General features: G+C 35.1%; 4 protein-coding genes across 11 annotated transcripts; 3 read left to right on the top strand and 1 right to left on the bottom strand.

The window, feature by feature from the left end:
* The first annotated feature begins 1,683 nt into the window (after positions 1-1,683).
* LOC140812515 (common plant regulatory factor 1) lies at positions 1,684-5,637 on the top strand. 6 transcript variants are annotated; one of them, XM_073170798.1, is made up of 13 exons: positions 1,689-1,886; positions 1,952-2,043; positions 2,889-3,019; positions 3,102-3,146; positions 3,251-3,343; positions 3,442-3,522; positions 3,701-3,861; positions 4,149-4,203; positions 4,289-4,337; positions 4,416-4,612; positions 4,726-4,803; positions 4,882-5,007; positions 5,084-5,637. In XM_073170798.1, the coding sequence occupies exons 3-13, from the start codon at positions 2,960-2,962 to the stop codon at positions 5,297-5,299; spliced, it is 1,161 nt and encodes a 386-aa protein (XP_073026899.1). In that variant the 5' UTR covers positions 1,689-1,886; positions 1,952-2,043; positions 2,889-2,959; the 3' UTR covers positions 5,300-5,637. The 6 variants fall into 6 exon arrangements, with proteins under 6 accessions (XP_073026901.1, XP_073026899.1, XP_073026896.1 ...); XM_073170800.1 differs by lacking the exon at positions 1,952-2,043 and having other exon boundaries at positions 1,684-1,886; positions 3,251-3,365; positions 3,400-3,522; XM_073170795.1 differs by lacking the exon at positions 1,952-2,043.
* Positions 5,638-7,354: 1,717 nt separating this feature from the next.
* On the top strand, positions 7,355-11,819 carry LOC140811477 (ubiquitin-conjugating enzyme E2 28-like). Its single transcript, XM_073169377.1, has 5 exons — positions 7,355-7,403; positions 7,556-7,646; positions 8,990-9,117; positions 9,632-9,736; positions 11,452-11,819. The coding sequence occupies exons 2-5, from the start codon at positions 7,577-7,579 to the stop codon at positions 11,593-11,595; spliced, it is 447 nt and encodes a 148-aa protein (XP_073025478.1). The 5' UTR covers positions 7,355-7,403; positions 7,556-7,576; the 3' UTR covers positions 11,596-11,819.
* Positions 11,820-13,726: 1,907 nt separating this feature from the next.
* Positions 13,727-15,541, top strand: LOC140812239 (ethylene-responsive transcription factor CRF1-like). The gene is made up of 2 exons (XM_073170465.1): positions 13,727-13,907; positions 14,363-15,541. The coding sequence occupies exon 2, from the start codon at positions 14,376-14,378 to the stop codon at positions 15,336-15,338; it is 963 nt and encodes a 320-aa protein (XP_073026566.1). The 5' UTR covers positions 13,727-13,907; positions 14,363-14,375; the 3' UTR covers positions 15,339-15,541.
* A 1,635-nt stretch (positions 15,542-17,176) lies between these two features.
* On the bottom strand, positions 17,177-20,017 carry LOC140811528 (pyruvate dehydrogenase E1 component subunit beta-like). Of its 3 annotated transcripts, none has more exons than XM_073169461.1 (5): positions 19,884-20,017; positions 19,286-19,395; positions 18,888-18,991; positions 18,753-18,796; positions 17,177-18,272 (listed from the first exon to the last, which is right to left on the bottom strand). In XM_073169461.1, exons 2-5 carry the CDS (start codon positions 19,380-19,382, stop codon positions 17,300-17,302), a joined length of 1,218 nt encoding a protein of 405 aa, XP_073025562.1. In that variant the 5' UTR covers positions 19,383-19,395; positions 19,884-20,017; the 3' UTR covers positions 17,177-17,299. The 3 variants fall into 3 exon arrangements, with proteins under 3 accessions (XP_073025562.1, XP_073025565.1, XP_073025564.1); XM_073169464.1 differs by having other exon boundaries at positions 19,286-19,441; positions 19,884-20,012; XM_073169463.1 differs by having other exon boundaries at positions 19,286-19,428; positions 19,884-20,011.

Genomic DNA, 20,017 nt, shown 5'->3' with positions numbered 1-20,017 from the left:
TAATCACATTATATAATTACTTATGTAACCCAAGTTACATCTCAGCTTGACAAAATTCCGTAGAGCTCGTTCCGGATTCCAAAGGCTCCATCAAATCCAGTTAATTTTCTAGTTATATTAATCGTGTAATGTAATAAATTAGTTATTCCTAAAAATGAACACGTCAGTCACATGCGTGGTGTTATAGCTGACCAACGGTGGCCCGCGTAGATCGACCGAGATTCGAACACGTGTACGGCGAACGATGACGCTGGAATAAATATGATTCAGGCACCACCATCTTTTCGTGCCAACTCACCACCCACCTCCCTATTTTCTACCCATGCTTTTCCACATTTTGACTCCCACTCCCTTTTATTCTTACCACATGCCTATTGCGTGTCCATACAATTTTTTTATTGTTAATTATATTTATATTGAAATAACCATAATATTATAATTATAAACCAATATAGTTACAAATTTAATGCGTTATAACTGAAGAACTATGAATTTAATAATTTTAGTCCACTATTTACACGAAGACAAAAACTTGTGTAAGACGGTCTCACGAGTCGTATTTTATAAGACATATATTTTATTTGTGTTATCCATGAAAAATTATTACTTTTTATGCTAAGAATATTATTTTTTATTGTGAATATCGGTAAGTTGACTCGTATCACAGATAAAGATTCGTAAGACCGTCTCACAAGAAACCTCCTCATAAAGACCAAAACTTGTCTGACACGGTCTCACAGGTCATATTTGTGAGACAGATCTATTATTGGGTCACCCATGAAAAAGTATTATTTTTTATGCAAATAGTATTATTTTTTATTTTGAATATGAGTAGGGTTGACCCGTCTCACAGATTATGATCCGTCAGACGGTCTCACATGAAATTCATTCTATAATAAATAATTATATATTATATGATGTAATTGATAAAATAAATACGACTTGTTAAACTCATATGTCAAATATCATATAATAAGTACCTATATTAAATATTTTTTTTACATATGTATTATTTTTTATGTTATTTATATCAATATTTTCATAATCGAACTGATTATTAAACCGATTTATTTTATAAAAATAGTTCAATCCATCAGTTTGAAAAAATATTATATTATCTAAAAAATAATATAATATAATAAATAATACATTTTAAATTCTAAAAAAAATCTTAAATATGTATATAAATAATAAAATATATATTTATCAAAGTTTAAAATTAAAATATCATCAATATAATCAAATAATAATTATATCTATATTTTTTCAACCAAAAATTAAAATATGATCTAATCCTATTAAAATAATATTTTTACTAATTGCAAAATCCAAAAAATTATAATTATAACTAAAAGAAAACTTTAAATATAAAAAAAAAATATTAAAAAGAAATCTAAGGAAAAAATTAAATTCTTAAAAATATTTTTAAAAGGTAAAAATATGAACCGATTGGACCAGTATTTTAATCGGTTCACAAGTTCATGAATTATTTGATTGATTTTGACTGTCTAGTCTGATTTTTTAAAAAAAGTTAAAATTTGTGTAAGATATTCTCACAAAATTTACTGTTTAAAAATACGGATTTACATCAAACATCCGTATTAATATTTGATGGGAATTGGGAGAACTAAAAATCCATTAGAATTGTATTTGTCACACGACAATGCATCAATGTATACGGACAGGATATACAAAGTTGACACGTGTTGGATGACGTGGTCGTGTGCCTTGGCGCTCCACTTTTCCCGGTTTCCTTCAGCGTCTCTTCTTCTTCTCTCCCCAAACGTGTTTATTCACAACACTCCGACTTAGAGAGAGAAAATGTGCAGCCCGGTTTAGCAGCCGCATAATCCATGATTTGGCCGTCCAGCTGTTTGGTAATCGAGGTCAGTAAACTTCCGAGTATATTTTTTATTTGATGTGCATGAATTGTTCTGTTTTTTGTTTTCAGACGAAGATTGTTCGCAGATCAGTTAATTTATTGGTCATGCTATCTGATTACTGCGAGTTTCGTTAAATTAGGGGATTAGGAGAAGTTTAAATGTATGAAATCTAACTTTCTTTCTCGAAATTAGCCCTTTGTAAGTGGTTAGAGACATCTTTATTGAGTTTTGATGAGAAACGTGAATGATTCAGCTTCGCCTTCCGGGGTGTTGAATATCTTGTTTGGTTTTGAAGATTTCAGGGTGGTAAATCTTTTTGCAGTTTTTCAGATGATGGCCATTTATTTGTCAACTCGGGTACAGCGTGTGGGGGGCTTGGGTGGGGATGAGAAAGTACAAGGAAGCCCCTGTGGAGTCTTTTCGTCTTTACTACATTTGGTGGCTGCATTTTCACCAATTAATTCACTTAATTATCAATATTCAATCATTTGTACTTTTTTTTCCGTACGGATCTGGAGTTGCAACATGATAAAACTTCTTCTGTAGTCGTTTTCTTTTTTAATTGGAAGTGTTCACCTGAATTCCTTCATTTTTTGTAAAGAAAAATGGTTAAGAAATTTCAGCGATTACGACAGAGACCAGATATGGCTTATTTTGATTAATTGCAATTCTTTAGAAACCAATTTTCTTACCCTTGCTTGGTCTTCAGATTTGATACTATCAAGCTTATGATATATATCTGATTTAATTTTGAAGTTGGTAAAGATTTATTACCGTATTAATTTTAATTTTAATATTATAATTCAAGATCTAAGAGAAATCAACAACATTTTAGCTTTCCGGGCATTATTTTATGGATGTAGGCATTCATGATCAAGGCATGTTAAATCTTGTGTGGAGTTGCTTTCTCTTTGCACTATATTTACACTACTTTGTAATGTTCGGGCCTCGGGGACTTGAAATTTAAGGTATTGTTAAAGTGCAGAAACATTTATTACCATTCAGGCTTTTCAAAGGCGTTCCTCCCTCGCTGTTTGATACTTTGATTTAGTCCGCGGTCTCTTTTGGCACGCACCATGGGAAACAGTGAAGAAGAGAAGCCTTGCAAGACTGAAGCATTATCATCACCTGCTGTGGTGCGTATATCTATTGCTGGGAACTGAACGTATTGATTTGGTGATTATTGCTTAGTACTTTTTCAATATCTTGCTTTTGCAGGACCAGAATAGCATTCATGTCTATCCTGATTGGGCAGCAATGCAGGTGATCGGCTTGAAAAGCTCTTACCGTAAATTGACATTAATTGTAAAATTCTTGTGACCATGTTTGAGAATTTACCGATGTTAACTAGTGGAGTTAATCGTCAGGCTTATTATGGCCCTCGACTTGCTGTACCGCCATATCATAACTCCGTTGCTGCCTCTCATGCTCCTCCACCTTATATGTGGGGACCACCACAGGTATTTATACTGTCATAGTGGTGTTGAGGTGTCTCCTAGTTTTGAAGGACTGGTAGAGTGAAAAGAATGAAATGTTGATTAAATCTTTTTATTTTCAGTCGATGATACCTCCTTATGGGGCTCCGTATGCTGCATTTTATGCTCATGGAGGCGTTTACGCACATCCTGGAGTCCATATAGTAAGTTTCATATACATTGGGCTCAAAATATTGGCTTTTGATGTCTCAAATAAAAAAAACAAGTATTGGCTTCTTGAGATCAGGGGCACATCCAACTTATGTGTGACGACCAAACAAGATAGCAAAATAAAATTTGTATCTAAGAACTATATTTTTGCTTATATAATATGGTTTGCAGGCTGGTACTACTTTGAGCATGGAGACCCCAGTCAAATCACCTGGAAATTCTGATGGGGGATTTGTAAAGAAGTTGAAAGAATTTGATGGACTTGCAATGTCGATAGGCAATGGAAATGGCGACAGTGCTGATGATGCAGCTGACAATGAAGTCACACAAAGGTTTAGGAACTATCAATGACTATGAATTCCCCTTCTGAGTTTCTAATTCAGTAGTGTAGATTTTTTCATGGAGAACGCCACCCGGCCAGTGGTGGACCTAGGAATTTGGAGGGACGAAATGTGAATTTCTATAAACATCATATGCAAAATTTCAGTGTTTTTTCCATGGGGGTTGATCTCTCTCCTCGCCTCCCTATAGGATCTGGCCCTGATTTTGGCTTTTATCCTTATGGTGTCGCTTAGCTTTTATGTAAACTAAAACACCAAATATTATTTGCTATGAACAGTGAGGATACTGGCGGCAGTGATGGAAGTAACGTAAGTAATGGAGTTACAGCTGCGGTGAGGATTCCTTTCTCTGTTCTTTGCTTGTTTTTGTCGTCTGAAAGGTTTTTACTATAATAAGAATTCACTCGTAATTTACTAGATTGGTCAGAGTGGCAAGAAAAGAAGTCGAACAGGATCTCCTAACAGCAGTAAGTTTGTGCTACATGTATAAAATCACAAAACATATTGTATGTTGTTCTGCATTAGTTTCTTTGACTCTGTTGCAGCTGGAAATGGCAAGGGTAAAAGATTGGGTCAGGATTCTGTGAAGGTGGTTAATGCGATTCCTCTCGCTAATATATCTGCAAAAACATCAGAGAAAACGAGTGCTGCATTGGTGCTAAAAGAGCCGTCAGATTTCGATGTGAAGTTGAGTCCAACCAGTGTTCCACAGACTTTGAAGCCAAGTGAAGTCTGGTCGCAGGTATGTTTAGAGCGTATCTCGGACTATCATCATTATTCCATTCTTTTCACTTCACATGGTACTTCAATTTTTGTCAAGATATATATGACTAGCAAGTTTAAATTTTATTGCAGAATGAGCGAGAGCTGAAACGGGAGAGGAGGAAACAATCCAACAGAGAATCTGCTAGAAGATCAAGACTAAGAAAACAGGTCAACTTCCACATTGGTAAATTAGTAATTATTATTTCACATTTCCAGTTTTTGCTTTTTAACATCTTATTTGTCCAGGCTGAGCACGAGGAACTAACAATTAAAGTTCAAGCACTGACTTCTGAGAATATGACTATCAAATCTGAGATCAATAAACTAATCAACAACTCTGAGAAACTGAAGATTGAAAACGCTACGTTAATGGTAATTGTCTTACTCTTTTAATTCTGTTCCTTTCACATTTCTATTCCTCGCTGATCGGTTGATTTTAAATTCACAGGAAAAACTAAAAGATGCTCAACTAGCGCAGACAGAGGATGCAACAGTACACAAGATTGATGATTTTAGCCCAAAACCGGATGGCACCGTGAACCTACTTGCTAGAGTTAACAATAATTCTGATGACGGTGAGGCGTATGAAAATAGTAGTCCCGGAGCTAAGCTTCATGAGCTTCTTGATAAAAGCCCCAGGACTGACGCTGTAGCCGCAATCTGACCGCCGAGAGAGTCGCTGCGATCCTCTGGCATAATTTCAAGTCCAAAATTGCTTTTTTAACCATAGTATTGAAACACAATAGTATTACTGTAATAGCTCAAAAATCTAATTTATTGACCATTAATCTCAGCAAAGATGGAGAGCATTTTAAAGTTCAGATTTGCTGGGTTCTACAGATTATTCGATGTATATTGGAGGGAGAACGACTTTAACTTGGGAGTGTTTAGCCGCAGATGTATTAATATGGTGTCTAATTTGTATGTTTTTGTGTGTGAGCTCTGAAAACAAACGGACTTTATTCCTATAGCTTGGATTTATTCGTCATCTCCCTTTCTTTTTTCATGTAGCTTTGCGACTTATCTTTGTATTTTTCTTTTCATAAATGAAAGGTAGGAAGAAGGGAATGGTGTCATCATTTGACGAGCAAGTCACTGCCGTGCATGGAGCTGTGTCAAAATTTCAAGATTTTACTTATTTTCTTGCAACGAAAGAGTGCAAAGGCAATTAAAGCCAAAACATTACCACAATTGTTTAACGTAATCAAAATATATTCATGTTTATTACACAATCAAAATGAGATTCGTTATGAGATACAAAATGAAATCTAAACATGAATACAACAACAATCAAGAATCTCCTTTAGGAAAACACTAAACAACAGTTATAATAACTATTAATAATTTTTTATTTGTATAATCAATGTTAATTGTCCCACATCGGTTGGATAAATAACCTTTGAGTAATATATATTGGATTGGACAATCATCCCCCTTGAGCTAGCTTTTGGGGTTGAGTTAGGTTCAAGTTCCAATCTTAACATGGTATCAGAGCCCGAGTTCCACCGTTATGTGTTGGATTTCCTATAATTAGGCCACCCGTTCTGCCCATAATTGGGTCATTTGTAAACTCCACTGAGAGGGGTGTGTTAATTGTCCCACATCGGTTAGATAAATAACCTTTGAGTGGTATATATTGGATTGGACAATCATCCCCCTTGAGCTAGCTTTTGGGGTTGACTTAGATTCAAGTTCCAATCTTAACAATCGAATTAATCAAATAAATTATTTCTTCCTTTGGAGAAATATTGAAAAAAAAATTGTCTCAGATGGTCGTCAAGTTACGTTTACGCAATTTACACATGCTCATCTTTTTTCCCTCATAATAATAATATACAAATTTGCTTATCGAAAAGTATTATTTATAAAAACGTCGAAAAACTCGGGAACTTTGAAATTCTTTCTTGGCATTGAAGGTGGCTCGATCCAAGCAAGAATGTACCTAAATCGAAGGAAATAAATAACATTACAGTTACTGTCAGAATCTGTAGTATATAAGGAGCAAAGCCTTGTGACACACTAATTGGGGACGGAGCCAGAAATGGGGGGCAAAAACAAATAGTAGAGAGGGAAAGTGAACAAATATAATGATTGTGATGAAATTAAAAAATTAAGGAGATAAGTCGAATAGAAGAGCAGCATGCAGACATATTTACAAAAGCTTTGGGGAAGAGTCAACATAAATATTTATTGAACAAGCTTGGTGTGATATATCTTTACCAAGCATTAGAGGAGCGTAAAGAAGTCACATTTTAATTTTATAAAAGCGTGTTTCTTACTTTGTAGCTGTTAGCACGGTAAAATTTGTGTAGATATCGAAGAAGAAAGACAAAAATTTGTGTGAGATGGTTTTACGAATCGTATTTTGTGAGATATATATTTTATTTGAGTAATCAATGAAAAAATATTACTTTTATGCTAAGAATATTATTTTTTATTGTGAATATCGGTATGTTTGACAAGTCTCACAGATAAAGATTCGTGAGATATATGCATGGCTCAACATTTTTTAAAAGTTTAATTTTTATCATGAAAATAATAAAATTATTATTAATGTTATCAGGATCCTTGAAACATAAAGAATAAGATCTGAATTATGTTTTATTCAAGAACATTAAATCTTTCTTAAAATAATTATTAACATTAAATCTTTCTTAAAATAATTATTAAAATTGAAAAAGGTAAATAAAAGTCTGCCCTAAGTCGTCGGCGTCAAGAAACAGCAGAGCAGCTGCAGCGAAAGGAGAAAACCAAGGAAAAGCTAAAGCGTAATCGCCTCCCATTTTCTACTTTCCTCAGTAAGTATTCATAAGTATAAAATATATAATCTCCTTACATTTCATTTGTAACAAACAAATTGTTTGGTCATCGACATTTTACATTTACGGGGTCTTTTTTTCTTGGTGAAATTTTACATTAGATCGGACGATTTTTTGGGTCGATGGCTTCGAAACGGATCTTGAAGGAGCTCAAGGATTTGCAGAAAGACCCTCCTACTTCTTGCAGCGCTGGTAAATCGTTGACCCTTTTCATTTTTGTTGCTGGTATTTTTTTAAGCGTCTGGATGTGTCTGTATCTCGTTTCTTAGTTGTGTTTTTTTGACTTTATTGGCATTTTTTTTTATCTGGGTTAGTTCGATTTTCGTTCGTCCGTGTGTAGATTGGTGTTTGTTTATTTAGTGTGGGTAGCCGTGGTTTGTTGTTTAGACTGTTGTTTGCAGGTAAAATGTTGGCCTAGCCATGAATAAGGGTAATTTATTTTGTACATTTGGGTGCGCAGATTAGCATTATTTTGTGAGTCTGCCTACTTTTTTTTTTGTTTCGACTGTTTCAGCGAGTAAGAATGTGATTTTGGCTGTAAAGTTCAAGGCGGGGTGTTATTGGTCCTCGTTGCAGCTTGTCAATGAATACGATCAAGAAAAAAAGCAGTAGTTTGTGCTTATGAACTTGTTGGTTAACGATTTTATTTGAGGGACTGCGTGATTTTATGGTTAAAATCAATTGCTGCTGGTAAAAGTTATCTCGGTTGAGGAAATTTTGTAGGCCCACATGTTGATGTTAGTGGAATAGTGGAGCATTTTAAGAGAGAATAATATATTTTGTGAGTTTTATGTTAATTTTGAAGTTGGTGTAGTTCTCTCAATGATCATAGGTCCATAAAGCCTCTCAAATTACGCACCTTGAGGTGAAAATGAATTTTCTACGATTGACGATCTGCGCCTTGGAGCTAAGCCATAAAATATTTGATGTTTGTCATGAATTTATAGTATTTGTGCACAAATATTCTTTTGTTATATACAAAACTATGAATTATATTTTGTAACCAAAAGTTGAGCACCGTATTTGCTATGTGCCCCTAGGTAAAAGTCTTCAATCTATTTACTTATTTGTAGTAACTCTGTTCTCTGGCCAACAGACTGAATCTCATAATTAATTGGGTAAAAGATTCTATTGCAAGTATATATGCATTGTTTTACGTCTGCATAACTTTTATCACATAAAAACCTGGAGAACTTCAAACATGTTAATGGACTGCGTTCTATATGCATGCCCTTTATCCATATAAACCAACTGCAAAGTTTTTACCTGCCTCCTTTTTGTCCTGAATGGTGCAAACACTTACATCGACTATAGTGGTATACTGGTATTTTAAAGGAAATTAAATCATAATCTGCAAGTATCCACAGTTATTCTCGCAATATTTTGTTTTTTATTATAAAAAAATGTTGCTATGACACCACTACTGCAGGACTTGCTTTTGACACTTGAACTCTACTCGATTGGTAATTGTTCCCGTTTTTTCACCCTTTTTCCTTGTTTTGAATGAAAACGTGATATACCTTTTGTTGTAACAGGACCTGTTGGTGAGGACATGTTTCACTGGCAAGCAACAATAATGGGACCACAGGATAGTCCCTACGCAGGCGGAGTGTTTTTAGTCACTATTCATTTTCCCCCTGATTACCCTTTCAAGCCTCCAAAGGTCTGAATTCATGATATAATATTTGTGAATTTTGACTCTTTATTTACTGGCTCATCGTTGTAAAAAAATATTAATACTTCAACGTTTGTCCTTGATAGCATGTGATTCTGATTTCTGTTGAAATGATTTTGTTTTCATTTCTTTTTGAATGCAACTTCACAGCGCATTTATTTGCAGTCTTGTATCGAGTAAGTTTCTTAAAAACTCAAGTTTTTTTTGTGTGACTCCTATGGATATGAATGACATCATTCCAGCACTTATTTTTTTAAAAATACATCTGATTTCTTGCAATTTTTAGCCTGAATCTGGTGGAAAAAACTTGATACTTAGTTTCAATTTCCCCTACAAGTGTCGATAAATTAATTAGAAAACCAAAAAACTTCAAATTCTATTTTCCATGTATATATTATTATGTACGTGTTAATTTGGTTCTTGCAGACTATTATGATCAAATTCTTTCAGCTCTTTAACATTGTTGAAATTGTAGTGTGCTTTTCTAATTAAACTTTTGCAGGTTGCATTCCGGACTAAAGTTTTTCACCCAAACATTAACAGCAATGGTAGCATTTGCCTTGACATCTTGAAGGAGCAGTGGAGCCCAGCCTTGACAATTTCCAAGGTTGTGACTTGTTATCGCTTGGATGCTTTCTCGTAATTTAATCTGTGTGAGGTTCACATTTACATCTCAAAACCAACTGTGGCTTTGATTGAGTAGATTAAAGGTGAATTAGCTGTCATATTTGTGTTTTGGAATGAGGTGGAACACTTTTACTGTAGATAATTTTATTTTTCCAATGGTTCCCAAATTTTCCACAATCTATAATCTTCAACTTAACGAACAAAAACGCTTTAAAATGTATTTCAGACTGAATCTTTCCATTCATCTCTTCTATAAGTCCTCCCCCATCAATTCGTCAGCACAGTAAGTAGTTTCCAAGAACTCGCCATTCTTCTCTACTTCTAAAGTCATATTTGGGGGTGTAAGATGAGTTGGGTTGGCTCGCAAGCCTGATGAGCCATCTTGTGTGGAGCTCAATCAAGCTAAGGTTTTCTTAAGCTTCCAATTTTATTTGCTCTTGAGCTTTATGTAAATCTTAAAGATTATTTATAAGAATTTAAAATTAATTAATATTATAATATTATTATTAGATAAAAATACTGTTATTAATTTTACGTATGAAGTTCGTTAACATGTTCTTGAGTTCAAGTTTACTAGCCAAACTCGTGATATGAGCTCGCTAACATGTTCATGAACAATTTTTTTGAACTCGAGCTTCTTTATTAAGAGCTCGAACGGCTTGAACTAGAGTTCAAGATTATACCTTTATAGTCTAGCTCAAGGTGGAACTTGATTCATACACCCTTGACGGTAGTAGTGTATTCTCATGTACAATAGTAGTATGAAGTAATATGTAGGTGATGCATTGTTGCATTAGTTTTTCCTGCCATGTTGTCTTTGGAATCGCGGCATTTTACCATTGTCATCCCTCGGTGTGTCCTGTGCTAGTGGATACCCATCTTTCCGTTGGTTGTTTCCTTTGAAAATTCTGAAGTGGAGAAACCCCTCTCTTGGACTTGAGGTGGTTGCTTTAGAGTTCCTATGTTACAATGAAGGCCCACCTGGTTTTCTAGCTGGCTACATGTGGATTCTGCGATTGTCAAAGATGACTGCTTTTGGACCCTACGGTTGCGTTTGAAGATCCACCTTCAATTTTCATGGTAGCTGTGTTACTTGTGGACCTTTTTCTTTTGTTTCATGGAGATCCTTTGGTAAGAATTGGCATGTGTATATATACAGAAGATAAAATATATTAACAGAAAAAAATTACCCAATACTCAGAACATTCAGTGTGGACTCAGGCTTGTACGTTTAAGAAAATAAATTTAACCACCACCAACCTTCACAGGGCTGATATGTAGAGATTTTGCAGCTAAAGCTGAGCTTGGATCGAACAAAAATTATTAAAAAAATAAAATGCTTGACGATTTTACATGGAGTATCTTAGCCGTGAGGAGGAAAAACATGTGCATCACTTTTGGAGGTCTCTTTGTTCCTTGCTGCCTGAGGCCCTGAGCATTGACTTGAAATTAATGAAAATGAAAATGCTCAATGACTTTACACAGTCTCTTAACCGTGAGGAGGAAAAACATGTGCAACTCTTATGGAATTAGACATTCGAAAAGGTAGGAGTGAAGGGTTCAAGGGAATAAGCTATGAGCTCAATGTTGTGCAGCTTATCAACTTACATTATTAAGCTCTTGCAACATGTTATATCTGTTTCTTGAAATTAAAGTCCTATCTGTTCCTCGACAATTGATTAGTGTGGTTTCTAGGTGCTGCTCTCAATATGTTCCCTTTTGACGGATCCAAATCCTGATGACCCTCTGGTGCCAGAAATTGCTCATATGTATAAGACTGACAAAGCCAAGTACGAGCAAACAGCAAGGAGCTGGACTCAGAAATATGCTATGGGTTAGTATTATTTGTGGCCATTATAAAATGTGCATGTGCTCTACGTTCTTATAGTTGAAGAAATCCTGGAACTGATGCAATGGTGTCTTGAATTGTTTATGTGGAATGATTGTTGAAAAATACCGGGCACGTTCTATTGACCATGTTTGATCTGTAACATTGAGTAACTTCTATCATCTATAATATACTATTTTTAACTTTATAAATAAGTTAACTTCACAGTTTCTGATCTAGGAAACAAACTCAACTATGAATCGTTATATGGAGTGGAGTGTATGTACGTTGCCTATCAAATACATTGATGGGATGTTCGCAAATACTGTTGTGAGGTCTGAGTGTATATTTGCATCGGTTGAGTACCTTTATGGATAAGAATCAAACCATGAATATGTTCTCCACTGTCTTTAAATTTCTTCATGGATCAAATATGCCAACGTGAAGATCATCAGTTCTATTAAGGGACACCTACCGAGAATCCTGTGTGGATAATAGGTAGATCTGCACTGGAATGAGTACCTCGGTAAAAAAAAAAATCGTAACCATGAATCTATTACATACATGGTTTGTATATAATTTGTGTCTCGAATATGTTGATGGGATAATAATCCATCCGATTATGGGACAGTCCGTAATCTGAGAATTGATGATGTACCACCCAACGTGGGTTTGCATAAGATTGTGTAGCTTATAGCCACATTACCAGTGACAGAAGGCATTCTAAACTCTGAAATGCACATGAAATATTTACTGAAATTGGCAGTTGTTGCGTCAGTTTCTTAAAATTGGAATGTCTCTAAATGAACCTGTTTATGCAAACTTTGAAAACAAACAAAACATGTAAATTGTGATCTCATCTCTTTTTTTAAAAAAAAATCGAAGAATTGATCTTTCTTGAAATAAAATTTGGATATTTTACTATTATATGTGATTGTTGACTCTTTAGTTTCCGTTTTGAATAATTTTTTTTAAAGTTTTGTTGCGACAAAAGCCCTGAAAGGTGTATCAGAAGCAACTTTTTGATCTGGGTAACTTTTGCTGTCGGATTTGGAAATTTATATTATGGGGAAACTTGGTGGCAAGTAATAATGTTTTATTTGTTTGTATTCAACTTTAGAGCTACCATTCAACAACAATGGATACGATCCTAGTTATGAATCTTTATGATTCATGGCCCATCGCAGTACTACGACCCCCTTTGCAATGCCAGATAACATAATTTTAAGTGGAGGATGATCGTTCGTCTTCCCTATATATATATAACAATATTTAATTACCACTTTTTAATATATAAATTATAAATTGGCGTATATATATATTAATTGTCTTTATATGGTTCATTTATATAATGGACAAATCCATCCAAATTTTTAAGATGAATGAGCACACAAACCTGATGAAGAATGAAGTGCGGTTAAGTTTCGAACTCGATTCTTTTATCTGAAATTCTAAGATTTTGGTTTAAGATGAGTTACGAGACATCGAAGTTCATGGAAACAAGTGATGACGACATTGCGGAAAGAAAAATGACACCAATCATTTAAAAATACATATGAATATTATTTGAAGTGAAAGTTGAAACTCATGTTGTTTTACACTATTTGATCTATGAAAATATATTAATTTTTACATCAATTACGAGAAATTATTTTAAATATTTTGATAATAATGTTTTAATACGTACAGTAGTAATCAATCTTAATAAAATCTGACGAACCAACTTTCGAGCTTTAAGGTAAAACCTTATCCATTTTCAAACGACCCAAGTGATGGTCTACGTATCTTGAGGCGAAAACAATCAGTTCGTTTGGGATGCAGGTTGAATTATTCTTGCAATATATATATATATATATATATATATATATATATATATATATATATATATATATATATATATATATATATATATATATATATATATATAGTTTTGATATCCTGCACACCTACCGTGTACACCTTTGTGACCATCGATGAGGTGTCACTCATCCATTGGATGTGATGAAATATAGAAAAATTGTGCATCCAATAGGTGAGTGACACTTCATCGGTGCTCACAAAGGTGTGCACGGTAGGTATGCAGGATATCAAAACTATATATATATATATATTGTTTTTTTTTTTTTTTTATCTTAGAAAAGGACTGTTTTAAGTGAATATTTGATTCAACGCATTTTGTGGGTGACGAGGTGTCAAGAGTTTCTGTTGCTTGAAGGCCAAGTTCAGAAGTTGTACTTCCTCGTAATTCACGTTCCAATGAGTCCGTGCGTGTTGGATGCGGCGAGTCGCTTGGGATCTCCCGTGTTACAGGGATCTGCTTCCGGTTGGAATTTCGTTGCAATAATTATGGTGGCATAAATATATATATTTATTTATTTATTTAAATAAAATTTACCCTTGATTGGAAGTTGAAATCTTGAATTATTTTCAATATAAGACTGTCCATTTATGTCTATATCTATTATACACAATTTTCATTTTTGTTTTAATTTTTAATTCAATAACGCAGACAACAAATAAAGAAAATCCAATATTTAATAAATTATTTTAAATTTGTCTACTTTTTGGTTAAATAAAATTTGATTCCAAGATTTATGGGGTCTCCACCTACTTAAATGGATTCTCAAAGCACATTTTCTCCTTCACTCACTGGCACACCTTCTATTTTCCATAATTTGCCATCAGTTGCTCCACTTTTTCTCTCCTATGATCCTGTTTTATACTGTAACTCACTCTGATTTTCACTCCTCTCGTTAATATTTACCATTTACTACTCAGAAAATTTTGATGAATGGATTCGAAAGACTCGAAACCCGTCAAGTTTTCGGTCCACAAGACCACCACCACCGTGCTGCTTCCTCCCCTGCCGGGTAAAAAGGCATGTAGAAGGAGTTTCAGCTCAAACACGCCGCGTTTAGTGACGATTTCTGTCACTGACTGTGATGCTACTGATTCTTCAGGTGATGAATGTGAGATGGAGAGTTTCCGGCGAGTGAGGAAGCATGTGAGTGAGGTTAGAATGGAGACAAGGAGTAGGTTCAGCAAGAGAACTACGGAAGAAAAGAGTCTTGCGGATGCGAAGAAGAAAAAGAGGCCAGCTGCGGAGCAGAGGGTGGTGGGAGCGCCGGGGAAGAAGTTTCGTGGCGTCAGGCAGCGCCCGTGGGGGAAATGGGCGGCTGAAATACGTGATCCAACGAGGAGGACCAGGGTTTGGCTCGGGACATACGACACGGCGGAGGAGGCGGCGCTAGTTTACGACAGGGCTGCAATTCAGATACGCGGCCCGGATGCTCAGACAAATTTCATAAAGCCGCCGGTTAGGGTGTCTCCTTCGACGTCTCCGGCGGCGGAGGCCGTTTTGACATCGGTCTCCGGCTATGATTCAGGCAAAGAGGAGTCTTGTGAGAATCTCTGCTCACCCACCTCTGTTTTAAGGTATAGCAAAAACAACAAAACTCCGGTTCGGTCTAACACATCCGTGGTTCGATCCGAGTTCATAAAAATTGGAACAACTTTGTTCGAACCGGTCTTGCTAGATAACAAGGATTTCTTGGTTGATGAATGTTTACCGTTGGATCAATGTTTTTTGAAGGATTATTTTGATTTCCGGTCTCCTCCCCCATTGATTTACGACGAAATCACCCCGCCGGACCAAAATATAGACATGGCTGCGATCGACGACATGAGATGTGATTTCGAGTCTTTGACATGGGATGTTAACGAATTTTTTGAAGACCAAATCTTGGCGACTTAAAACGGCAAGTGGGATTCGGACCTTTCGGATTGGCGACTTAGGATCTCAAATTTGAATCTTTGGTAGGCTACGGAATAATTCTTCTGATGACAATGGTACATAATAATTTTGGTAGCATTGGTATTTTCTTGGAAAAAATCTTGTAAATTGCATGTAGTGATGATTCTGTGGGTAAGTTAATGAGACCTAATATCCTTAATTAATTTGTTTGTGGTATGAATAATCAAACATTTGAATGAAGACTACTAATAGACAGTGTTGCGCGCATTGTCCGAGCCAACAAGAATGAATGTTTGCCTCTTTAATACAAAACATTTCATATTAAAGGTATAAATTTTTTCAATTTTCTTTGATCTCGTTTTATAGCTCACCATAATCCTTATTTAATTTTGTTCTACCAATGACAAATATCAAATCCAAAATTAATTCAAATATCTTAGCTTCATCGTATTTTAAATTATCTTATAGTTTCGTGAGGCGACGGGTCTAGACGAAAATATATACTTAATAAATATTACATATTTCAGCATGTAATTCAAATTGACGAAATTTATAATAACAAACAAGAAATTTGTTTTTTTTTCCAAAACTAAGTATGATGTGAGATTCCATATAATTATTTAATAATTTTTTTCTTTCTTTAAATACTTTTTAGACAATTATAAATTATTTCGTTCCAAGCAAAAACATGAATTGAGATGTGAAGTGCGAACTTGTGTACGGTTATCGTACCTCTCTCTGGTCTGTAACATACAATCTATGTCGATTTGTCGGCTTTCACAAACGCCGAAAAGCACACATTTATTATTTGTTTTTGGAAAAAATCTTATAAAATCATAACTGATATCACAAAAACTTACATCACGGATCAATTTTATCATCAAAAAATGTAAAAATATTAATTATTTTTCAATTTAAATATAAATCATACCATATCATAAGATAAATACTCAATTAATCTTCGATGAGGTTTCATAACACGAATTATTAATGATTTTACTTTCATGAAATTTATATTAAGGCAAAAGTTTGTGTGAGACGGTCTCACGAGTCGTATTTTGTGAGACATATACCTTATTTGGATAATTCATGAAAAATAATTACTTTTTTTATGCTAAGAGTATTACTTTTTATGATGAAGATCGGTAAGGTTAACTCATCTCACAGATAAAAATTCGTGAGACCGTCCATTTTTTTAATACAAGAGGACTGGGAAGGACGCACCTCTGGTGTACCAGTTATCGTGGCCACCGTAAACTTTGGGTAGCCAAGTGCGGAGCGGATAACTGCTGAAAGCATCTAAATAGTAAGCCCACCCTAAAATGAATGCTCTCCTATTCTAACTTTCCTAGAGCTTCCGGTAGCACAACCGATTGCACCATTTCATTTCTCTTGCTTTGACTGAACTTTTTGTATAATATAAAACGAAATTTTCAATCTTGTAAAATGAAAGTTTAATTTATGATTATTTGAGGAAGAGGGGGAGGATATTTTGTAAAATTATTGGTATCATATATCAGAAGGGGGAGGATATTTTGTAAAATTATTGGTATTATAATGATATATCTATCTATAAAATAAAAGAAGCCTTGGCCAGAGAAGCTTGATTGGCTTTAAGATAGTCATGTGATTGTTCGAGAAAAAGTGAGACATATTGCACTATTTCACATTTATGTGATACATTTATATATTACTTTATTATTTTGTATTATTTTGACTGATAAGACGTTTGATTCATCCAACTTAATTATTTATACACAAAATAAAATCCCATTTTATTGTTTGAAAATGAAATAATATCTAATACTTTTTGGCCCCGGAGAAAAAAAAAAAGAAAGGAAAAGAAAAGAAAATTTAAATATTCTAAAATCACACATCTCAAATTTCTCCATTAATTGAACAAGTTTTGTAAAAGGCGAGGTGTTAAGTTACTGGAAAGCACAAGGAAACGGCACTGTTTGCTACTGGCAAAGCTGCTCGAATGCAGCAACAATCTGTGCCGGTTGAACCACAGTCCACTCCTCTAACACACCTGCGTATGGAGTCGGCACATCCTGTGATGACAAACACAGGATTGGAGCGTCCAGATAGTCGTGGAAATTTTCGTTTATTGATGCTGTCAAGCTCGCGCCAATGCCACCGGTTCTCATACACTCCTCCACGATCAGAACACGATGAGTTTTCTTCACAGAATTCCCGATGGTGTGAAGATCAAAGGGTTTCAATGATCTGATATCGATAACCTCAGGGTCATATCCTTTGTTCACCAGAGTTTTGGCAGCCTGCATGACATGATACCTCATTCTAGAGTAGGTTAGAATTGTAGCGTGCTCCCCCTTTCTAACCATCTCGGCTTCTTCAAGATTCAATATGTATTCTTCATCCGGGATCCTCTCTTTGATATTGTAGAGCAAAACATGCTCAAAGAGAATCACCGGATTATCACTTCTAATAGCAGCTTTCATCAAACCCTTGGCATTGTAGGGTGTTGAGCAAGCAACCATTTGAATCCCAGGAATTGATTGGAAATATGACTCGAGACGCTGAGAGTGCTCTGCTCCAAGCTGTTTACCAACTCCACCAGGTCCTCGGATGACAACTGGTATCTTGAACTGACCACCAGATGTGTAATGGAGCATGCCACAGTTATTGGAGATTTGATTGAAAGCAAGAAGGAGAAAGCCCATGTTCATTCCCTCGACAATGGGGCGTAGGCCGGTCATGGCAGCTCCAATAGCCATGCCAGTAAATGAGTTTTCAGCAATGGGAGTATCGAGAACCCTGAGATCTCCATACTTAGTCGCCAAGCCCTTCGTCACCTTGTATGAACCTCCATAGTGGCCAACATCTTCTCCCATTATACAAACATTTGGATCTCTGTCCATTTCTTCTTCAAGGCCTTCACGAAGAGCTTCAAAAAGCAAAACTTCATGGCTGGGAATGAAAAATTATCCCATTAAGCGATCATGTAATCTCAATCGGAATTAAGGCAGATAAAAATTATTATTTGTCACTAAAATACCAAATACGATCAAGAAATTATCCTTTTTCACCAACTTCTACAACAATCAGAGACAAATTACAGTAAAAACCTAGAGGATTCACCACGTTGTTTGTTTGGTTTAAAGTATGTAATATGACAACTCTAACATTTGACAGAGTGAGAGTCCACCTTGCTGGTATCATAAATACTCTCGGGTTTTTTTCGTCTTTGAGGTAAGATTGTTACTACAGAATAACAGTAAAATCAGTGACCCGATAAATCAATCCAAATGACAATATTCTAGATCAAATTATTAACAGACAGAAAGCATGCTACGAGTTAAGACCAATGTCGATAAGAGGAAAAAGTAAAAATGAGCATTCAAATTTTAAGCCAGAAAAGTTTACAATAGATAAATTGTTGAAGCGTACCCGGGATTGGAAGCAGTAGAAGTCGCTGCCTTTTCTTGCTTTGTCTACAACATAGAGAAGTAAAATATACAATAAGAGAAATCAAACAAGCAGATGAGAGTGTTCCACGCACAAGGAGAAAGAAGCGAAAATTACTGCAACCGCATTAGTTGTGAGCCCTCCCCTTCTATTCTTGTCTCCATTTAAGACAGAGGGCAAACTTCCATCAGATCTAATGACAAAGAAGCCAACTCTCCTCTCTGGAAAATTTGATTCGTAGACAGAACAAAGAGCAAGCTTATAGAACATAAAATGTAACTTGTTTAGTGCAGTTTGTTACGCTCATTATGAGACATAACGAAAAGCAATCAAACATAGAAATGTATAAATTTAAAATACTGTGAAAAAAGAAACACCTTAGTAAATTCTACTATGCCAAATACGGAACCAGCTTTGGCATCAAATTATTACAAATGTAATTCAAGGGGGAAACAGAAATCTTTAACATAACTAACAAATTCAGTTCGAACAAAAAAAACCAAGAAAATAAAAACCTGGGAGAGTTCTGCGGGAGCCCGGATGAAGGATTTTGCAATTGGCAGACGAAAAAACACTTGCCAATCCAATCCCTTGCATGATCACAGTCGCCATTGAGAAACAATTTCTGGAATCCAAGAAATAACGAGTGATTATTCTCCTGCAAACAGATCCTTGAAACATAAAATCATTGCAGCAAATTATTTTCTATCCCCCTCAAAGTACTCATCACAAATAATCCTAGAAATGAAATATTACCCAATTCAACTTAAAAATATGCTTAAAAGTTAGACAATACACTAATTCTTTTTTCTCCCTTGGAACAAAAACCACTGATTATCCTCTTCAATACGTAAAATACAAAATCTAACCAACAAAAAACCGTTAAATTTTTCATGTTCAGTTCTACGTTCATTTCACAACAATTATCCAAAATTAGTCAAAAATGTCCAAACCAAGATCATAATGTCAGAAGACTGAATCATTCACAGGGTTTTATGCCCGAACAAAATTCTACAAACCCACATCCCCAAAATCGAAAATTTTCAATCTTTCAGGTATTAAACTCTTTAGAAAAAGAAAAAAAAAACATAAAAAAAGCAAGAAATTACTTACAGATTTCCATAGAGAGATTGCTCCGAAAATTTTACGCAAAGCGAGGTCAAAAGGATACTTTTTCTTTACAAGCTCAACTCAGTTGAATTTTTTTTTTTTTTTGGCCAAAGGAAGATTCACAGTTTGAATGTGTG

The sequence above is a fragment of the Primulina eburnea genome, chromosome 14, assembly GCF_022965805.1.
Source record: "Primulina eburnea isolate SZY01 chromosome 14, ASM2296580v1, whole genome shotgun sequence".
Lineage (NCBI taxonomy): Eukaryota > Viridiplantae > Streptophyta > Magnoliopsida > Lamiales > Gesneriaceae > Primulina > Primulina eburnea.
This window is presented reverse-complemented; position numbering and strand designations above follow the sequence as displayed.